Source organism: Neolamprologus brichardi, chromosome 19, assembly GCF_056152115.1.
Source record: "Neolamprologus brichardi isolate AB-2024 chromosome 19, ASM5615211v1, whole genome shotgun sequence".
NCBI classification, from domain to species: Eukaryota; Metazoa; Chordata; class Actinopteri; order Cichliformes; family Cichlidae; genus Neolamprologus; species Neolamprologus brichardi.
The window spans coordinates 7,844,324-7,862,169 of record NC_142122.1 but is presented as its reverse complement, the minus strand read 5'-3'; the positions used below and the strand labels follow the sequence as shown (position 1 = coordinate 7,862,169).

Genomic DNA, 17,846 nt, shown 5'->3' with positions numbered 1-17,846 from the left:
CTAGATAGTTATTAGCGATCTGTTTGGAAATAATGGCACTCTTACAGACTATAGTGTTACAAAGTGCAGACAGACCACCCTGACTGAAGGATTGACAGTTTAGGCTACTGCAACCTTATATACAAACTTCACAATGAAAGAAGGCAACATGGTCAGGAGAGCATGTACATTAGTACCTGTAATACGCGCCTTTAGACACGTACAGGGGCACTTTTGGCAATTACACGTGCATCATGTGAAAACCAGTATGTGACAATTTGAGGGGGAAAAAAATCAAAGAAGAAAGGAATTTACATTCCAAAAAACAGGTCCAAGAAATACTACGTTAAAAAATATCTGTATGATAATATTCGATTTGTTTAGGAGACCTGCGGATTTTCTGGCTAAATAATCATGCAGACGTCTCAATTTTCCAGCTAATGTGCAGTGATCTAACGGCAAGCCACAGCAAAAGGGGCTGAGGGTGGAATAATCCCATAAAGCCATTAGAAATATCGTATTCACACACCAATACCATTATTATGATTAATAGTAATTATGATTAACAGCAGTCATTAGAATCTGTGTTTGTGTGGTGTGCTAGTGATGAATGTTAACCTACTTATATTTCACAGAAGTGCAGTAACCCAACCGTGCAATAACACAGACACATTTCCTATAAAGACCTTTCTCCTAATGAAGGCTTTACTATCAGCAGTAAGTGTGATTAAATGCTGAGGTGGGATGCAGAAAGACTCATTTAAATTGAAATCCACTCTGCTCAATTTATTTTCCACTCATTATCACCCAATTTAAAAAAGCCTTTTCCTTAAACACTGTAACTCTTGTTTCAGCTAAGCGTGAACAGTGGAAGCCGTATATTAGAGGAATGAGATGCTGTACATCTGGATCTGAAACTCTGTGGTTTGAAATTGCACCAAATGTGCACGCAGTCCTATTAGGTCAATACAGCTCACCAGTCAAGGTGATTTTTGCCTCATTTCCCTACTGATGCATTAAATAAATATCATTACATGTAGCATCTTGACATATAACTGTCACTTCCAAAACAGATGAGTCTGGGCATGTGTGGGTGTGCTAACATGAGTTATCTCCTGAATGAGTTAGTAAAACTGTAAGGTAAAGAAGTAAGAAGCCAGCAAATGTTATGACTTCATATTGTTTTAGATGTTCAGCATCTTCTACCAGTTAGAAGGTTGACAGTTTGCTCCCTGGCTCCTCAAGTTTGTATGCCAAAGTATCCTTGGGCAAAATACTGAACCCACAGTTAATGCCAATGCATCCATCGGAGTGAGTGTGTGCCTGACTGTTAGACAAAGTATAGCAAAAGAGAACTTGTATGAATCTGTGTTTGATTGGATAAATGAGGCTTATAGTAAAAAGTGCTTTCAGTGTTCGAGTATAAAAGTGCTATATAGGTAACAGTGCATTTACTGTATTTAATGAAGCCATGCAAACTTTTACCTTTCTAAGTTACAGGTCCTCAAAGTAATTAAAAATGGGTCAAAATTTCAGTTTTTAAGTTGTTTTAATGGTACTTTTTCCTGCATTTCTGATTCTCATAATAGATGAAAGAGCTCAATTAAAAACTGAAACCAAATCAATTTTAGACTCGCTCCAAGTGTCACAACCTAAATCCAAAATCTTGATTTCTCCTATAACAACTTGGAGCTTCAGTATCATGGGATACATCATAGCTTCAACATCAAAACTGCACTAATTTAATGTCTAAGAGGTAGAGTAGCAGAAACAAGCAATGGTACCCTGGATGATTGTTCTCTTTCCTGATAATTCACAGGAGAGATCTTTGAAAAGTACATTTTGGGTAAAAATTCAACAGTCATTTCACCATATGGGATAGGTAGTTTGATGTTTCATACCAAGATCCCTAATTATTTTTCCCTTTGTTTGTAAAGCAATTTTTTAGTACAATCAGATTTTTATTGCTTCTTATTGACGCTCAGTCCAGGAACCTGGCAACTATTCTAATGACTAAGCTTGTGGATGCAAAAGCCAATTTTGCCAAGTTTTCTTGTGCAGCCAGAATATCAAAATAACAGAGAACAGAAATGTAGGCCAAGACGTTGTGTTCTGTGTGCCTCGCTGATTGTTAAAAGAAAAATAAGTCAGACGGTAGCTGATGGTTTAGAAATTGCACTTCAGAACATTCAATCCCTCATTGCCTCTCCACACAGGCTTTGATCTATGTGCAACTAATGCTCAAACATGATGGATCAATAAAACACAGACTAGAAACAGAAAGAAAAAAGTCTTCCAGTATGAAATATCAGATATTTCTTTATAGAAATTAACTGGAGCTGAAGTAAGCTAGCTGCAGCAAGCCAAAGGATACTAATCTCGTTATCACGTTGCCCGAGCATCTCTTTTAATTTGGCCACCTCTCCTGCACTTTGGTGGCTGTGTTGAATTTCTTCTTCCCTCCCTGTTGCTGCTGGTGTTGCTTTGTCATCACTGGATCTGTTTTTTCCTCCCTTTTTGTCCCAAATAATTACCTGTACACACGCGCACACACACACAGACACACACACACACACAAAGACAGTTACAAGAAAGATTTCATGATTTTTTTTTTTTAACACAGGTGCTCAGACAGGGTCTTTAAATCTGAAACATATTAAGGGAAATGTAATTTCTCCAAATGCAGAAGGCACAAATGAGGAGTGAAGCTTGACCCTGAACATTTTGCGTTAGGATGATGCTCCCCAGGCTTGTAAAATAACTTTTCAGTTTCATGTCATCACTGTGGCACAGAAACACAAAAGATAAACTGTTGAACAAAAGCCTGAAATGGTGACAATCAGCGCTGGGAACAAAGAGAAATGAAATGAAATTCAAACCGGACGAACTCTTACACTGGAGTGCGACTCGGGTGATGCTCGGAGGAATGTAAACTGAACGGGAGATAGAGTTTGCGGATCATAACAAACTGAAGGAGAGATAAACAGACATTGAAGTGGGGTCTGGAACAGCTTCTGGTGGCTGCTCAAACTTCAACCAAACCAAAGCCCAGGGACGGCGTGAGTACTGCAGCATTTTCCCATTGCTCAGCAGCAGCAGCAGCACGTCATTGCCTAAGACTTTCTCCATAAATTAGAACTTTTCTACAAACATTTTATGCACAACATGCAAACTGAGTAGATAGCCAAAACAAAAAGAACTGTAAAAACACAAATTTTCTAACAACAACTTACCCAAGTGTTTAGTTCATTTTGAGCACCAGCTGCCAGATATTAAATACAACAATACTTCTCTGCACAAGTCCAAACCATCTCCGCCTTGCCTCTCTAACTTTGTCTCCAAGTAACTCAACCTGTGCTGTCCCTTTGATATAATTATTTCAACAAATGTCTCAGGAACCCCTCCCTTTAAAGATACTTTCTGGGATTGAAGGCTCAATCTAAAATCTTCACCACCTGGCAGCACCAACCACCTTCACTATTGTGTATGTTTTTGGTATTTCTTTTTAGCTACCGGCATTTCAGCAAAAGGCTTTTTTTTGCCTGTTTTCGCTGAAAATCAATGTTTCTTGAATAAAGGTTGTATTAATACAATGTAGCATCTTGTGATACAAATTGGTATTGCACTTAAGTACAACCCAACCCTATTTAAACTTCAGTTGATATCACTTCAACACCATATATAGATGTTTTGGACATAAGGTCATGACAGGTGTTCCTTCAAAAGTTTAAAATCATTTTTAAACACATGAATTTATACTTTTTAGAACATTTAAGTCAACTTTTTTAAAAGGTTTAAAAGGAACTGGAGTTCACAGCTAGAGATATGTGACTCTGTAGGGTACAACGTAACCAGTGCCAGGCTGATAGCCACCTTACTGACACAGCAGGAAGCCAACACTGAGTGTAGATGGATGCCGACTATCAAGTATATTTAGCACATGTATGATTAAAAAGGCTTAAAGGATGCAGCCCAGTAAGCATCTACAGGGAAAACCACCAGCAGTCAAAATTACATTGTCATAGTTGGAGCTCTATGAAATACCACAAGCATCAAACAGGTGGCGCTGCTACAGCGACGGCGAAAGAGGATATTTTTTTCTAGAGTTGACAGCAACAGTGTCATTTACTATAATCGCAATCAAAACCTCCACAGGTAAAGAGCCCTTTATCAGATCACTTCAACTAACATGGCACTCTTCAAGCTTCATGTTCAACAAGCTCGAACATGAATAGATGAAATCTTTTCAGCTACTCCCACTATTTTAAAATAATGACAGACAATCTGAATTAAGAACAAGTTAAAACCAGAAGCTTTCTCTATGGAAACTACTTGTTTATTTGACACAATCTCTGACCAACAAGATTGCCTCTCTCTCTTTCTATCTGAGATACCTGTAGCATGCACGATGTCCAGTATTTACTACATTTATTTTAAAGCTTACGTTAACAATTATTTTGCAGATTTAGACTGTAAATATAAAGGGCTACCGAAAACTAATTTTTACAGGTTAGTTCTTCCTTAATCATTAACCCCTTGTTTCACACCAAATGTTTGTAGGTAAGCGTAAATGCATGTAGGAACACATCCTCGACTGTATGCTTAAATGTACTGTATAGTTGTTATGTACGCTTCTCAAATGTATGGTTTTAATCAAAACTGTAAAGCACTCTGTAACTATGTGTTTTAAACAGTTTTGTTTAAAGTTATAATTATTATCCTTATCCTCATAAATTTCTACTGCTAATATAAATTGAATACATTTTGCAGTATTATTATTGATGAACTTCCATAGAAACAATGAAGATGACCTTTTTTACAGGACAGTAAATATACAAAAGTAGCCAGGATGTACTCTGCTCTTAATGTTATGTTGGTCACTGCTGTACGGTGGCCCTGAGAGGCCAAACGGACTGCAACTTAAGAAAACACCAGCAATAAGAAAAACGCTCTAAAAGCACACAAAACATAACGGAAATAGGAAAAACAAAAACAAAAATAGAACAAACAAAAACGGAAATAGGAAAAAACAGATTTTTCAAAAGCACAAGGGAAGTGTTTCTGGAGAGAAAAACAGCATTTTTCTTATTGCTGGTGTTTTCTTATGTTGTAGTCCGTTTGGCCTCTCAGGGCCACCGTACTGCTGTGATATTTCCACTCTGTGACACAATACGTAGCCAAGAATTTAAAAAACAAAACAAAACAAAAAAAATAACTGTGTAAAATTGAGCATTTAGAGCAGTTACTATGTGAAACTTTGACAATGTTGGAAAAGAGCATCTACTATTGGAACAGGATTATCAAGGGAAATAAAGAAAAAGCCGAAGAGATCAACTTTAATATTTCATGTAAATATGTTTGATCTCAGTTAACTGTTTCCTTAACTGCTTATCTTATTCACTGTTGAAAGTAATCAAGACCTCCTGAAAAGTTTCCCAGGTCGTCACAGGGCCATCACTTTCATGTAGCTAGAAAATTTCATTAAACTGTGAAAAATACACAACACATCTTCAAATGGCAGTGCCGCTGCCTTCTAGTGACTCGGGTTAGGTGAGTGGGAAAGAAAATGGTATGGATGAGTTTTCAGATGGGTTGTTTGCTACGATCAGGTGGAAATTCTTGGAAAGTTTTAACTTAAAGACGTGCATTAAGGGCGGCGTGTCAACATTACACCTAGGATCTAATTAAATGGCAAATAACTGCAAAACTCTGTCTTCAGACTTTAGCCAGGCTGTGGGAAAATCAGTCTTCAGCCATCAAAATCAACAACTCTGAGTAAAATCTGACATCACTAAGAAGTAAAACAGTTTCAGAGTGAGATTTAGCAGCCACACACAATACCAAAAAGATGTTTCCCGTGACTGCGTACGCATACAATACATTTCTAGTTAATGATTTTAATATTGGCTATTTCAGTGAAATTACAGTGATAAAATTCTGATTAGTCAGTAACCTTCCACAGAGCCTTTAATTGCTTGAAAGCAGGAAATTCATTTAAATAAGTTTCAACCATAACTCAGGGGGTGACAGCTGGGCGAGCAGTTCAGAAGATGTGGGTCACCTGGTCAAAGCTAAGGTGATGAATGGTGGGAAATAAACATTTTGGTGGTTTCATTAATTCAGTAACTGAACTGTAAAATAGACATTAAAAAGATTTAGAGTTCATTAATAAATGTGTGATCTAAATAGTAAAATAATTGCATATTTTAACAGACATGACAAAAAATAAATGATTAAATTTATGATGAATTCACTGAAAATCTGTTGCTCAAATCAAAAGAACCTAATTTAAAAAAGCATTAACACCAGATTATAGGGCTGTTTGATATAACGATATATATCGGATGACGATATAAAAACGTCTATTGTTTCATTTTACGCTATCGTTTGTTTCGTGGTGTCGCAAAATAAACTGTTTACGGCAATATTTTTTCATTGTTTTGATGGTCACTGTAGTGGCTATATTAATTTCTTAAAGTTCTCTCTTTCTTTTATATTTAATATAACCACACTACAGACGGACAAGCGCCCGTTTTTATGCGTTGTCGTTAGCAACAACAACGGTAAAAACCATTGCGTGTCCGCTTGTTTATATTCCACATAAACCTTTCACAATAAAGCTCAAGATCCTGTTGAGACTTTTCAAAATAAACTGAATCACGTGACAGAGTATGCAAAATAAACATTAGACTCAAACGTTAGAGCTTTTCCCTGCAGCACACTGTGTAATAAATCCTCACAAAGAAAACGGCGACCGTTACAACTTATGTCTAAAAATGTATAGTTTCATGCATCGGTTAAAACACTCGACTCCAGGTACACGACGCCCAGCTGGAAACGCACAAATCGAGCTGCCCGAGATTCACAGAATTTACAGAAAATGTAAAATTTTTGTGATTTATATCGTTATCGGGACAATAGATGTCTTAAATTGAGATATGAGATTTCAGTCATATCGCACAGCCCTACCCAATTAATGTAAATTGAAAAACACCAGTGTCTAACTGTCCCGTTCACCAGCTGAGGCGACTTAGCAGGTCTGTGTAGATTCTCAGTCCTCCAAGTAATGGTAGTCTCACAGTGATTTTACCGAATAATAAGGGTAATGACCGATGCCTTGTTTCACACCTTGGGTCATGTGACGAGGCACATGATCAATAATGGGTCAACAACACTCTTAAGGGACAATCCCCACTAGAGTTTAAAACTCTCCACCATTTGGTTTTAAAACTGAAGAAGCCTCTTGGTTAAGAGGTGAGTGTCTTCACAAAACTTAAGTCCAGTCACTTTCTTTCCAAGCTCCTTAGACTGTACACAGAGGTTACTGTGAATACATTACCTTTAGCAGGGAGAAGCAGTACTGGATCTTTCTCATGTCTGGTCCCAGTGAGAGTGTCACATCTGGATCGGGATCATCCAGATAAGCCTTGACGAGCTCCTCCAATCTAAACACGTGCACATAAACACACAGAGACCATCTAAGCAGTGCCACACTCCCTCTTATATTCTTCCTCACTCAGCACTTAAACAGTTAAGATGTACATTTGAGTAGTTTAAAATGTGGGTCTGGTCAAACAAAACTATTTACTTAAACTTGTGTTTCAGCTCCACTGGGTCGGACTGTTGATAAACTATCATTAAACGATAGTCCAAACATTAGTTCTTCAAGATCTGGAAGCGGCCACAGGAAAAGAGCAGGAGGCAAGTGTCCAAACCCATCCAATGTAGACACGACAGTGTGCGGTTTTTATTTTTTGTTCAACATAAGAACATGCAAGGTTTACATGATGAAGGACTTAAAACAAACGCAGCGGTCCTGTTTCAGGGTCCTGCAAGACATCAGTGGTTTCATGAACCTTAAGAATGCCCTTGGATGCAATGTTCAATACTTTGCAAGAGGAAAGAAAAAACACTGGAATTGGAAACTTTCCAAGAAGTGGCTCAACTGTGTGTGATGTGAGCCGTTATTAAGCAAGTGTAGCAAACTAACACTGCTTGTTAAAACATTTACTTTGACTTTAGCTTGTATAGAAGTGGTCTGACACAGAAGTGTCTTTTGGAAACATAAAAGCCCAGCAGTCCCGAGGATGTGTGTGCGTTTGGAACTGTGACAGTAAATAACCCAGGATATGCGCAATCGATCACCGCAGGAGATGAGTGGGGACCTCAAATAGAGAGGAAACGACAACAAAAAAACTCCAGCAAATGTGGTCATAATATATACTATTAAAGATTCCCAGCGTGAGTTTGGCACAAACAGAGGCAAATCAAGGATAATCACCTGGGTAGAGAGGAAATAATAAAACGGGTGAACTGTGGGGGCGAAGGCATGGGAAATGCATCAGCATTTGAGGAGCAATCTGCCAAATCCTCCATGAAACCTCTGGTCTGAACCCTAGCCCTGCCCGACTGCCTGGGTCAGTCTGCCACTTGAGTACAGCAGCAGAAATAAAGCAGCGCTGGGAAACGCCATGAGATCTGGTTAAGCCGCACTGAGCAAGACTTCAACTCAGCACCAATGTGAAGCCAGCACCATAAGTTATATAGGCACATTAGGCAGTCCCCAAATACTTATAAATCACCAGACATTTTTCCTTAAGAATCTGTGGGTTTGAGCTTTGCAAATACAAATTACAGTCCATAAAGTATACTCTGCACTTTTCTGTGGGTCTGAGGAGCACCAAAGGATCAACACAGCACTCTCTAGGGCTGAAAATGAAGGAAACGCTTCAGTGAAATGCAAAACGACTATCCCAACAGACTTCAATGTTAAAGATTCAGCTTTACACCAGAAATAGACATGTTCACAGTTAGCTACAGAAAATAGTTTGGTCTCCACTCCAATTATCAAATTAATAATTATAATAATAATTTGATTCTAATATTAAGGGCTGATGCTAGCTGTCCATTAGGCTTCATCTGAAACAGGCCGTGTTTGTGGTGTTGGTGCCTTTTGGAGATTTTATAAGGCAATTACATGAAAATTAATGTCTTTCTGTGAGGTTCACTGTAAAGATTTAAGAAGTCTGTGCTCCAGTTTTGGTAAGTGCAATTCTAGGAAATTGTTTGTTACTTAGCATTAATTAGCAGGTACCTGTACATCTATGTAGCACCTATACATACATGCCAACCCTCCCGATTTTTCCATGAGAATCCCGAATTTCAGTGCCCCTCCCGAAAATCTCCCAGCACCACGATTCTCCCAAATTTCTCCCAATTTTCCACCCGGACAACAAAATTGAAAAACTATATCCCAGATTGGCCCAGCCAATTCCAGTTTCCAACAATGGCTACTACTACTGCAGCTACTTAGTTCAATATTACTCTTTACTCTTTCTGGTTCGCAAAATAAACTTTTAGTGTATTTTCATGTGAGAATGTAGCTGTGTAAACTTCAAATATCTGAGCCGACGAGAACAGCAAACTCCCAGCACGTTGTTTTCAAATCTGGTCTTTCGCTACTCAGGTTAAACATGATATATAAGTCGCTTAAATAACTTAAACATGTTATTGTTTGGCCTTTTTCAGTGTTTTATTTGTTCGTGAGTAAATCGGTTTGGCTGAGATTAAAGTTATTAGATTAGATAAAATAAAACGTTATTAATCCCTTGGGTGGGTTCCTCCGGGGTTTTCACACAGCTGAATAAACGTCAAACAGAAAACTGATTAAACAGAAGTGTGAGATGGTTGAGAATTTACGCCAGCGTCTGGTTATATTTTAGACAGCAAGGAGCAGACGGCAGAGTTTCACTTCATCGAGAGAGCTTGTGACGTAATTCTGAAGGCTAGACCGTCCAATTTCACCATCACTCATTTCCAGTCTACCCAGCTTTCGGAGGACCCGGCCCACTTAGACTGCAAAGGCCAGGTCCTCAGGTGGACGCAGCCTCTGAATTTGGACACCCCCGCTGTTTCCGGCTGGACAATAATAACGGTGTCATTTAACTTATTTTATCCGATAAATAAACATTGTAAAATTCAAGTTTTTTGTATATATATGTATATGTATACCACCCACCCCCAACAGCCCTTTTGAATGTCTCCCAATGCTGAGGTCTCAACGTTGGCAAGAATGCAGCTATAAGTTTGTTGATGCAGCTTGCTTAACCTTCCACCCTCTAATCCAAATATGGTCATATCTGACTCAGTGAAACTAAATGGCACGAAAATTTTAACTAAGCACTAATTATCAATATCTGTGTCTGTGTGATCTTCATCTGATCATGTTCTGGCACAAAAAACAACATGATGATGGTGATAACACTAATGCAGAGCCCACATATCATCATGTGATGTCACACCAGCTACTTCCATCCTTTACATACAGTCTGTGGAGCTCGGATACACGTTTGAGCTGCTCTACATTCTTAGTTAACTCAAGAACAACATCTGACGATGCAACGATTAAAAAGATGAGGACTTTAAAAAGTAGAGGTGACGTACTTCTGGATCTCCTCTGGAGTTAGTTGGTCGTCTCTCTGCTCTCCAGTCACCATGGCCAGCTCCTCCTTAAGTGACAGGATCTCTCTTTTCAAACTTGCTATCAGCTGAAATACACACCATATACACAGAAAGTGGGGATTAATGCACACATTTGCAAGTACAGTACTCCACACAGACAGACGCTCATACACAAGCACGTGCAGACAGAAACTATCCAGCTGCTGCCAACTGATGAGACAATCCTGCTGAAAATAATCTTGCGGCTTATGTTGCTGATGCTTTCTGAGGTCAAACTTAAGTGATTCCAGACAAGTGGATACTCGAAGAAGAAAAATGCAGAAAGCAAAACACAAAATAGCATTAAACCTCAACGGTGGCTGTCTCTCCACACGTGTTTGGTAAGGACTCAGCAAGCCAACAGGCTGCTGGCTGTCCGGGTCTGGTTACTCTATATATATGTATAAAAAGCAAAGTATGACACCAAGCCCAGACACGGATTCTTAAATAAGTACTTAGACAGCCAGGTTTTGGGGGAAAAAAAGTTACAAGAAGAATTTATATTAATGTTTAAAAAATCATAAGCCTGAGAAACACTACTGATCAAGAAAGGTGTTTTTATTTAGAGCAAGAAGCCTCGTTTGAGTGATTTACACTGACAGCAGTATGCTTGTTTATCACTGAGAACCAAGGCTCCTAGAGAGATTTTTTGATTAAAGAGGCTCAATAACAAAAGATAAAAGTGAATTCACCACCACAACCTTTACTCTCTGGAGATAAGTCTGCCTCTTTTGAAAGGCTCTATGCCTAAAGAGGTCAGTCTAAGCAGCCTCATGTCAGTCTAGCAGAGGATTAACTGCCATCTGGCTGCCTAACACGTAAAGGATTAGTCAGTCAGTGATCACAGATTTGGACACTGCTCATCTCATGGGACAGTGTCAGTTCAGCTTGGTTTCATGAATGTGTTAATGCTCTATTAACTCTGCCTTATTCACTAAAACGCGAGATACCAGTGACTCTGGTGATACTGGGGCTAATGGTATGATGAGACATGATTTGGTTAATCGTTCAAGGTCCTCTGAACTAACACTGCCAATCACCCACAAAAACATTTTAAACAGGAAATGTGCTTCTTATCCTTAAAGTGTCAGACTGATCAGGGAATCGGCTCCACATGAGGAAAAGATTTGTGTGCAGAAAGAGAACAAATTGTTACAACTTACAAAAGATTTTACTGCATGTTTGCATCATCTTAACACCAAAAGATAGATAAACGTTTGACTCTGTGATACTTTGATCAGCAGCAAATTCATTTTTTATCCATTATGACCATGTTTCTCTATAAAAGTAAAAAAAAGAACCTCTACTTTGCAGATGTGTAATATTGCAATGATGTGGGACCAATTCACCACAACAGTGACATTGTGCATAGGCAGTACAATATTAAACAGAGAGAAGAACACTAATCAGGTGATTTCCTATGAGCAGCACTTGGGGACAGTGGGAAGGAAAAACTCCTTTTAACAGGAAGAGCTCTCCAAAATAACCAGGTTGAAGGATGATGAGCAAGAGGTCAGAGGTGAGTCCAATTCTCATGTGCCACGACCTAACACAAAGTGCTATGGTAAAATGAAAATGTAGATCCGGACAGCAAAAACATTGTGAATGACTGGCTCAATAACTTGGTATTTACACACTGGAAATCTTTTCAAAAAGAGGAAACAGTCCCAAAAGAGAAAAACAGAGACATGCAATTACATGTTAATGGTGGGGAAAATAGTCAAAGTCAATGGATCATGAAATTACTGAAATGAAGCCAAACCCACTGTAATAAAAATTTTACATAAATCCCCAAATGAAACAACACACTAAACCCTCTAAAAACACAAGTGGCCATTGTTCTTTTTGCTAAAACCCCCTTACTTAAGGGTAAATCCTACTTAAATATCTCAACAGCAAAGAGCAAAGGGAATAGAAATTAGCGACTGTGTGCAAGTGTTAGTCAGAGCCACTCCTGACACAGAACTGCTAAAGAGTTAAAGGTCAGTGAGAATTAAATCAAGGACAAAGGTCAGACTGAGTGTCAACCTCAAACTGAAAAGCCAAAGCAGCTAGGATCTCGAACACAACTTGAGACGCTTCTGAAAAGAATCAGATCTGTTGCGTGTTTTTGGAAAGGCGTGACTTTGCTGTTTCAACCTCGATCACCCCACATCATCCCGTCCCTGTATTTATTGTATGCTTTAACACCAAACACCACATCTGACCACTCTTCACCAGAGCCGCTCCCTGTATCTCCTTTTTGGAGCTCGTGGTCTGATGTAATTCTTCCAGCTGCATCCCCAAAAGCTGCCCACCAGTTGTTGGTCAGCAGAATTGTGCAGTCTATTTCAGAGCGCCAAGCCCACACTGGCACCACAGTTTCAGGGCAGGCTCTGAATAAAAACGGACTCAAACCATGTGACTGATGATGTCAGCAAACCCTATGGAAACCCAACAACACAAATCTGATGATAGAAGAAACATCCAGATGTTCATTTTCCCTCTCTCTCTCTATACCTTTATGTCTGTCACAGTCTATGTACTGACAAACACAATTAACTTTGAAACATTAAACAGGCCTAACTTTAAATTATACCTCCTCTTCTTGAAAACATACCCTCCATCCTGTGCACATAACCACCCACACTAAAGTGTAAGCACTGCAGTATAACCTGCAATATAACCACAGGTTACACCTTAAAGATGTATATGTGCAGCGTTACGCAGTATGCCACTCACAAACATGCTGCTATTATGGGGCCTCTTTTATAAAGGAAGATTAGGCAAAATTTCCCATTACAACTAACTGTGTGCTAGCCCTTTATCCTCCACAACAAAATGCCAACACATGGGCTGAATTTCTTGTGTCATATGGCACTACTTTGGTATTACAGACTAAAACAAGAAGCACTACACTGAACCAGTGATTCCCAAGCAGGAGTACAAGTAACCCAAGGGGTATACTACTAAAGCACCAACTTGGGGTACAAAGACATAGCTTTAGTGACATTTAATTAAAGAATGAAATGTAATGGGGCCGTTTTAAGAGACATTAATTCTAGTTTTAATCATCTTAATTTTTTATCCAAAATAACAGCATGAAAACTAGTGACACAGCTTGACAAAAGTATGAATGAGCAGTTGCAATTGATATGTCTCATTACACTACATTCTAAAGATGCTCTATTGGATCTTAAGATGTTAGAGACCCTTTCAGTACAGTGAACTTAATGCAAAATTCCCAAAAATGGTCAGCTGACCATATCCAGGGATGTGCATGGTCTCCAACCAATAGTCTTTAAATGCCGTGACATTTAAACAACGTATTCAGACGCCCTAGGTGTCCCAGTAAAATATCCCATACACCATTGCATCACCACCTGTCTCAACGGTTGATAAAAGGACAGATTAATGACCCAGGATTAAAAACCCCATGCAAGGATTTTCACACTAGGTTCCTGAACATGTCTCTCCGGATGGTGATAAGCAGGCGTCTGTTGGAGTCACATGTATGCGCTAATCAGAGCTGTCTTTTAAAGCTGGATGTTGTTTGCGTTTTTGTGAATACTGGCTTTAAGTTTAAGAGGGTCCCTAAGTTAACCTCTGCACAAATGCATAACCTCAAGCCAACATTTTTAACCCTTTTAAGAATTAAAGAAATATAAATAATGGGAGTATTAACACATAAATGCATCAGTGAGATGTGACAGTTGCAATAGCTGCTGACAATCTCCACTGATGAATGCAGATTGGGATCAGCCGGGTCTAAATGAAGGATTAACGCCAACATCAGTGCTCTTAGAGGAACTAACCGATGCAGCCTTATATGGTGTGGCCACTGTGGCTGACTTAATCATCATCACAGGTCACTTTCAACACCTCATTCTTTGCCTGTCAGTGAGAGACGTGTTCAGTGTTTTGTCTGGTCTGGCTGGTTTCCTGCTCCTCAGGATTTGAAGCCTGCAGGCTACAGTATAGGACCAGGACCAGACAAATCATTGTGAAAAGCAAACTTCAGGTTTTAAATCACCAAAGCCAGCGACTCCAAGACACAGTGCGCCTTCAGACGGGGCAGGCCAAAAATTGGAGTCAGTGTGTCCCCCCCAAACCACAATAAATGACATCACTCTATTCTGCATGCTGCGCTGCTGCTTGCTTTGCATTTTCCTCAGTAAACTGGGCCGAGAGATAGATGAGACAGAAGCAATGAACATAAAATGAGAAATACACTAAAAATCCATAAACAGAGACAAGAGGTTTGCCCACGGAGGTTGGGTTTGCCTGGAGCTGTAACTGTGCCGGACCCGACTGGGAGCAGCCAGACACTGTCACAATTACTGAGCCGGCCGCAGACTCTCTTAAAAATACCTCTGTGGGGTTTGCAAGTGGCCAGCCAAGTCTTAGCAGCAGCAGTAATACAGTAGCGGTTGATAAGTTGGGAGCAGAGGAAGTATATACAGCAGTGATGACTCGCTACCATATATCTGCCCATTAGTCTGCAAACTGCAACAGTGGAAGGTGTGACAGGTATTCCAAAGTATCTAGTATAACTAGAATTACTATTTTGTTACTGTTTTTGAGAATTTAAATTCATTATTTCTGTGAGGCCAATAGTAGCTTTGTTAAGAACAGTGTTATATAGTTTACCACAAATAGTGAAGGAGGGGCATCGTGTCAGAGGTTAACCTGGCTGTGATTATGTGATTTCCTATTATTAGTGAATGAAATAATATGTAACAAAAAAGCCCCCAAGAGCTCAAAGCAGTCTCTAGGCTGCATTACCTTTTAAGCTAATAGTTGTTATGATCCTGGGTCGGTGATCCAGCATTTTGGTTTTTTGTGTCATCATTGAGCTTTGTTTTCTTCTAGGTTTTGACTGATAGGTTGATAGTTTGTTTTGTATTTCTAGTTCTCAGGTCCCTGTTTTCTGTCCCCTCTGTGTAGTTTCAAGTCTGTGCCCCTGAGCCAGGTGTATTTCCTGTTTTATTGTGAAGGTCCGTGTCTTATGTCAGTGTGTTGAGTTTGCGTTTCCTCGTGTCTCATTAGGTCTAATTTCTTCCGGCTGTGTTCCCACCTGTTCCTCGTACCCTCATGTTCTTGCCTGTGTATTTATAGCAGGTGTCCCCAATCCCAGTCCACGAGGGCCGGTGTCCCTGCAGGTTTTACATTTCACCCTGGGTCAACACACCTGAATCATATGATTAGTTCATTACCAGGCCTCTGGAGAATTGTGAGACATGTTGAGAAGGTAATTTATCCATTTAAATCAGCTGTGATGGATCAAGGACACATCTAAAACCTGCAGGGACACTGGTCCTCGTGGACTGGGATTGGGGACCCCTGATTTATAGTGTGTCTCCTCATGTGCTCGTTGCTGATTTGTCTGTGTTTTTTCCTGCATCATTCTGTGTCATCTCCCCGCGTCTCCCTGCATTTCCGTTCAGGTTTCAGTTCTGCGTTTTGTTAGTTTTTTTCAGTTTAGGTTTTTGCTTAGTTTCCGTCCACACCTTCGCTGTTTCTGTTTGTATCACCACCTTATGAATGAACTCACTTGTATCTCAGCTGCCTGCATCTTGGGTCCTTTAAGACGTTTGTACTGATAATGACATGACTATTAACCGCACTGTTAACTGCAAGCTTTTTATACAATATTATGCGACAATGTATTTCTAACTAAGTAGGCAGCTCAATCATTTTCACTTGACTTCTTTCTTCAAAGAAATTTTGGGATCAATTTAAAAGACATTTTAAGAAAGTTTGACCTTATTTGACCTTGAAGAGGTCAGTGATCTAAAGTAATGTGATATTTTGAATTGTCATATGTCTTTGTCTTTACCTTTCCATATGTTGTCAATACAAAAAATGACAGTAAGAAAATAGCTCTATACAGCATTGTCATCATTTTGACCTTGGGATCATCTAGTGACCTTGAAAGAGAGGTCAGGGGTCAAATATGAAATGAATATGAATATTACTTATAAGAATCATAGTTTCTAACTTATTATGCTTTTTGTCAGTTTTAAACCAATAAATCTTTAAGTTGACCTTGAAGACCTCAGTGGATGAAAGGCAAATTTCAATGGATTGTTAACATGACCCCACTCTCAACACGTTCTCACTCCCAAAGCGTAACATTTTACGCTAGGTGACAAATCGTCAATATATTACGCTTCCGGGCACCCAACACATCCCTACATTACGAGATTGGAAAAATGAGGAAACATGAGAACCGTTTGGAATGAATCTACGCATGTACGTTCATTTTACTTAAATCGCTTTGGAAAACACTATCTAACGTCATTAAAGCGCTGGTTAAGAAGTGAACTCTGAGCCTGTCTCCAGCCGGAGACAGGAAGGGCACTTTCCATCCCCCCGGAAAAAGTTCTGGTCCACTGTAAGGCACTCATCTCCTCCTGATGAGCCCTGTTTTTTCGTTAGTTTTTGTCCTGTGTTGCTACTTATTTGTGTAGAGTTTATATCCCCTGTAGGCTTTGCTATTATAAGTAAATAAAATGAATTGTTATCAGGTATGTGATTAATGAGTGTATTTTAGGGATAAGGTTAGGGTTAGGGCTGAAATACATGGCTGGATTGTGTATTACTGCGGGACTGTCATTCTACTGGATTTCATCCATAAACCGGCGCGTAGCATAAGACCGCAGACGGTCACCTTTCGCGTTCCTCAGGAACGCCGCGGGACTTGACAAATCGTCAGTATATAATGCCTCGGGAGTGAGAACGGGCTGCCACTCTACACCCCTACAAGTTTTAACCAGAATTTATTCAAAACTTCCCGAGGTATTGGTTATTCCTTGCCTAAATAATAATTAGTATTATTAGTTAATCCCAAATATATAGATACCAAATAAAAATAATGATGTTCAGACGACTACCCACTCTTGGTTTTAAGAAAAATGTCTCCTCATAACTACATCTGGGGAAACACTACTCAGTGAGCAGTGCAATGTGTAATTTCTGCTTCCTTGCATGACTGTGTGCAAGGACATATGTATACACCAGCTGAATATTTTCTCAAGAGGCTGGGAATTATAGGGAGAGAATATGCCATAACAGAATTGGAGGCATGTAAACAAGACAGAGAGAGATTGCAAACAGGACGTGTGAGCAGTCTAAATATCACAAGATGGACGGGCGTCCACGTGTTGAGGGTGGAAAACGGCTTCTTTCAGACCGACTGTGTCACAATGGAAAAACTAACTTGGTGCTGGAAACCCAAAGAGGACACTTAAGCACATGGTGGGTTACACTTAGTTTAGAAACTGGATTCTCACTGCTGTTCATTTGCCGATCAATTTAAGGTCTGGAAGCTTAAGGGAGGGTCTGGCCAAAATAAAACGGCACATTAAGTCATGGATCTGTGGTGT

At 39.5% G+C, this 17,846-nt stretch overlaps 1 protein-coding gene across 1 annotated transcript in view; it reads right to left on the bottom strand.

Annotated features, from left to right (window-relative positions):
* Nucleotides 1-17,846, bottom strand: part of kif6 (kinesin family member 6) — a 73,847-nt gene that overhangs the window by 30,184 nt on the left and 25,817 nt on the right. The window contains exons 10-12 of the mRNA XM_006799402.3: nt 10,423-10,526; nt 7,319-7,424; nt 2,354-2,513 (exon numbers count right to left, since the gene is read on the bottom strand). Coding sequence (XP_006799465.2) covers nt 2,354-2,513; nt 7,319-7,424; nt 10,423-10,526 — 370 coding nt within the window. The remainder of the gene's footprint in view (nt 1-2,353; nt 2,514-7,318; nt 7,425-10,422; nt 10,527-17,846) is intronic.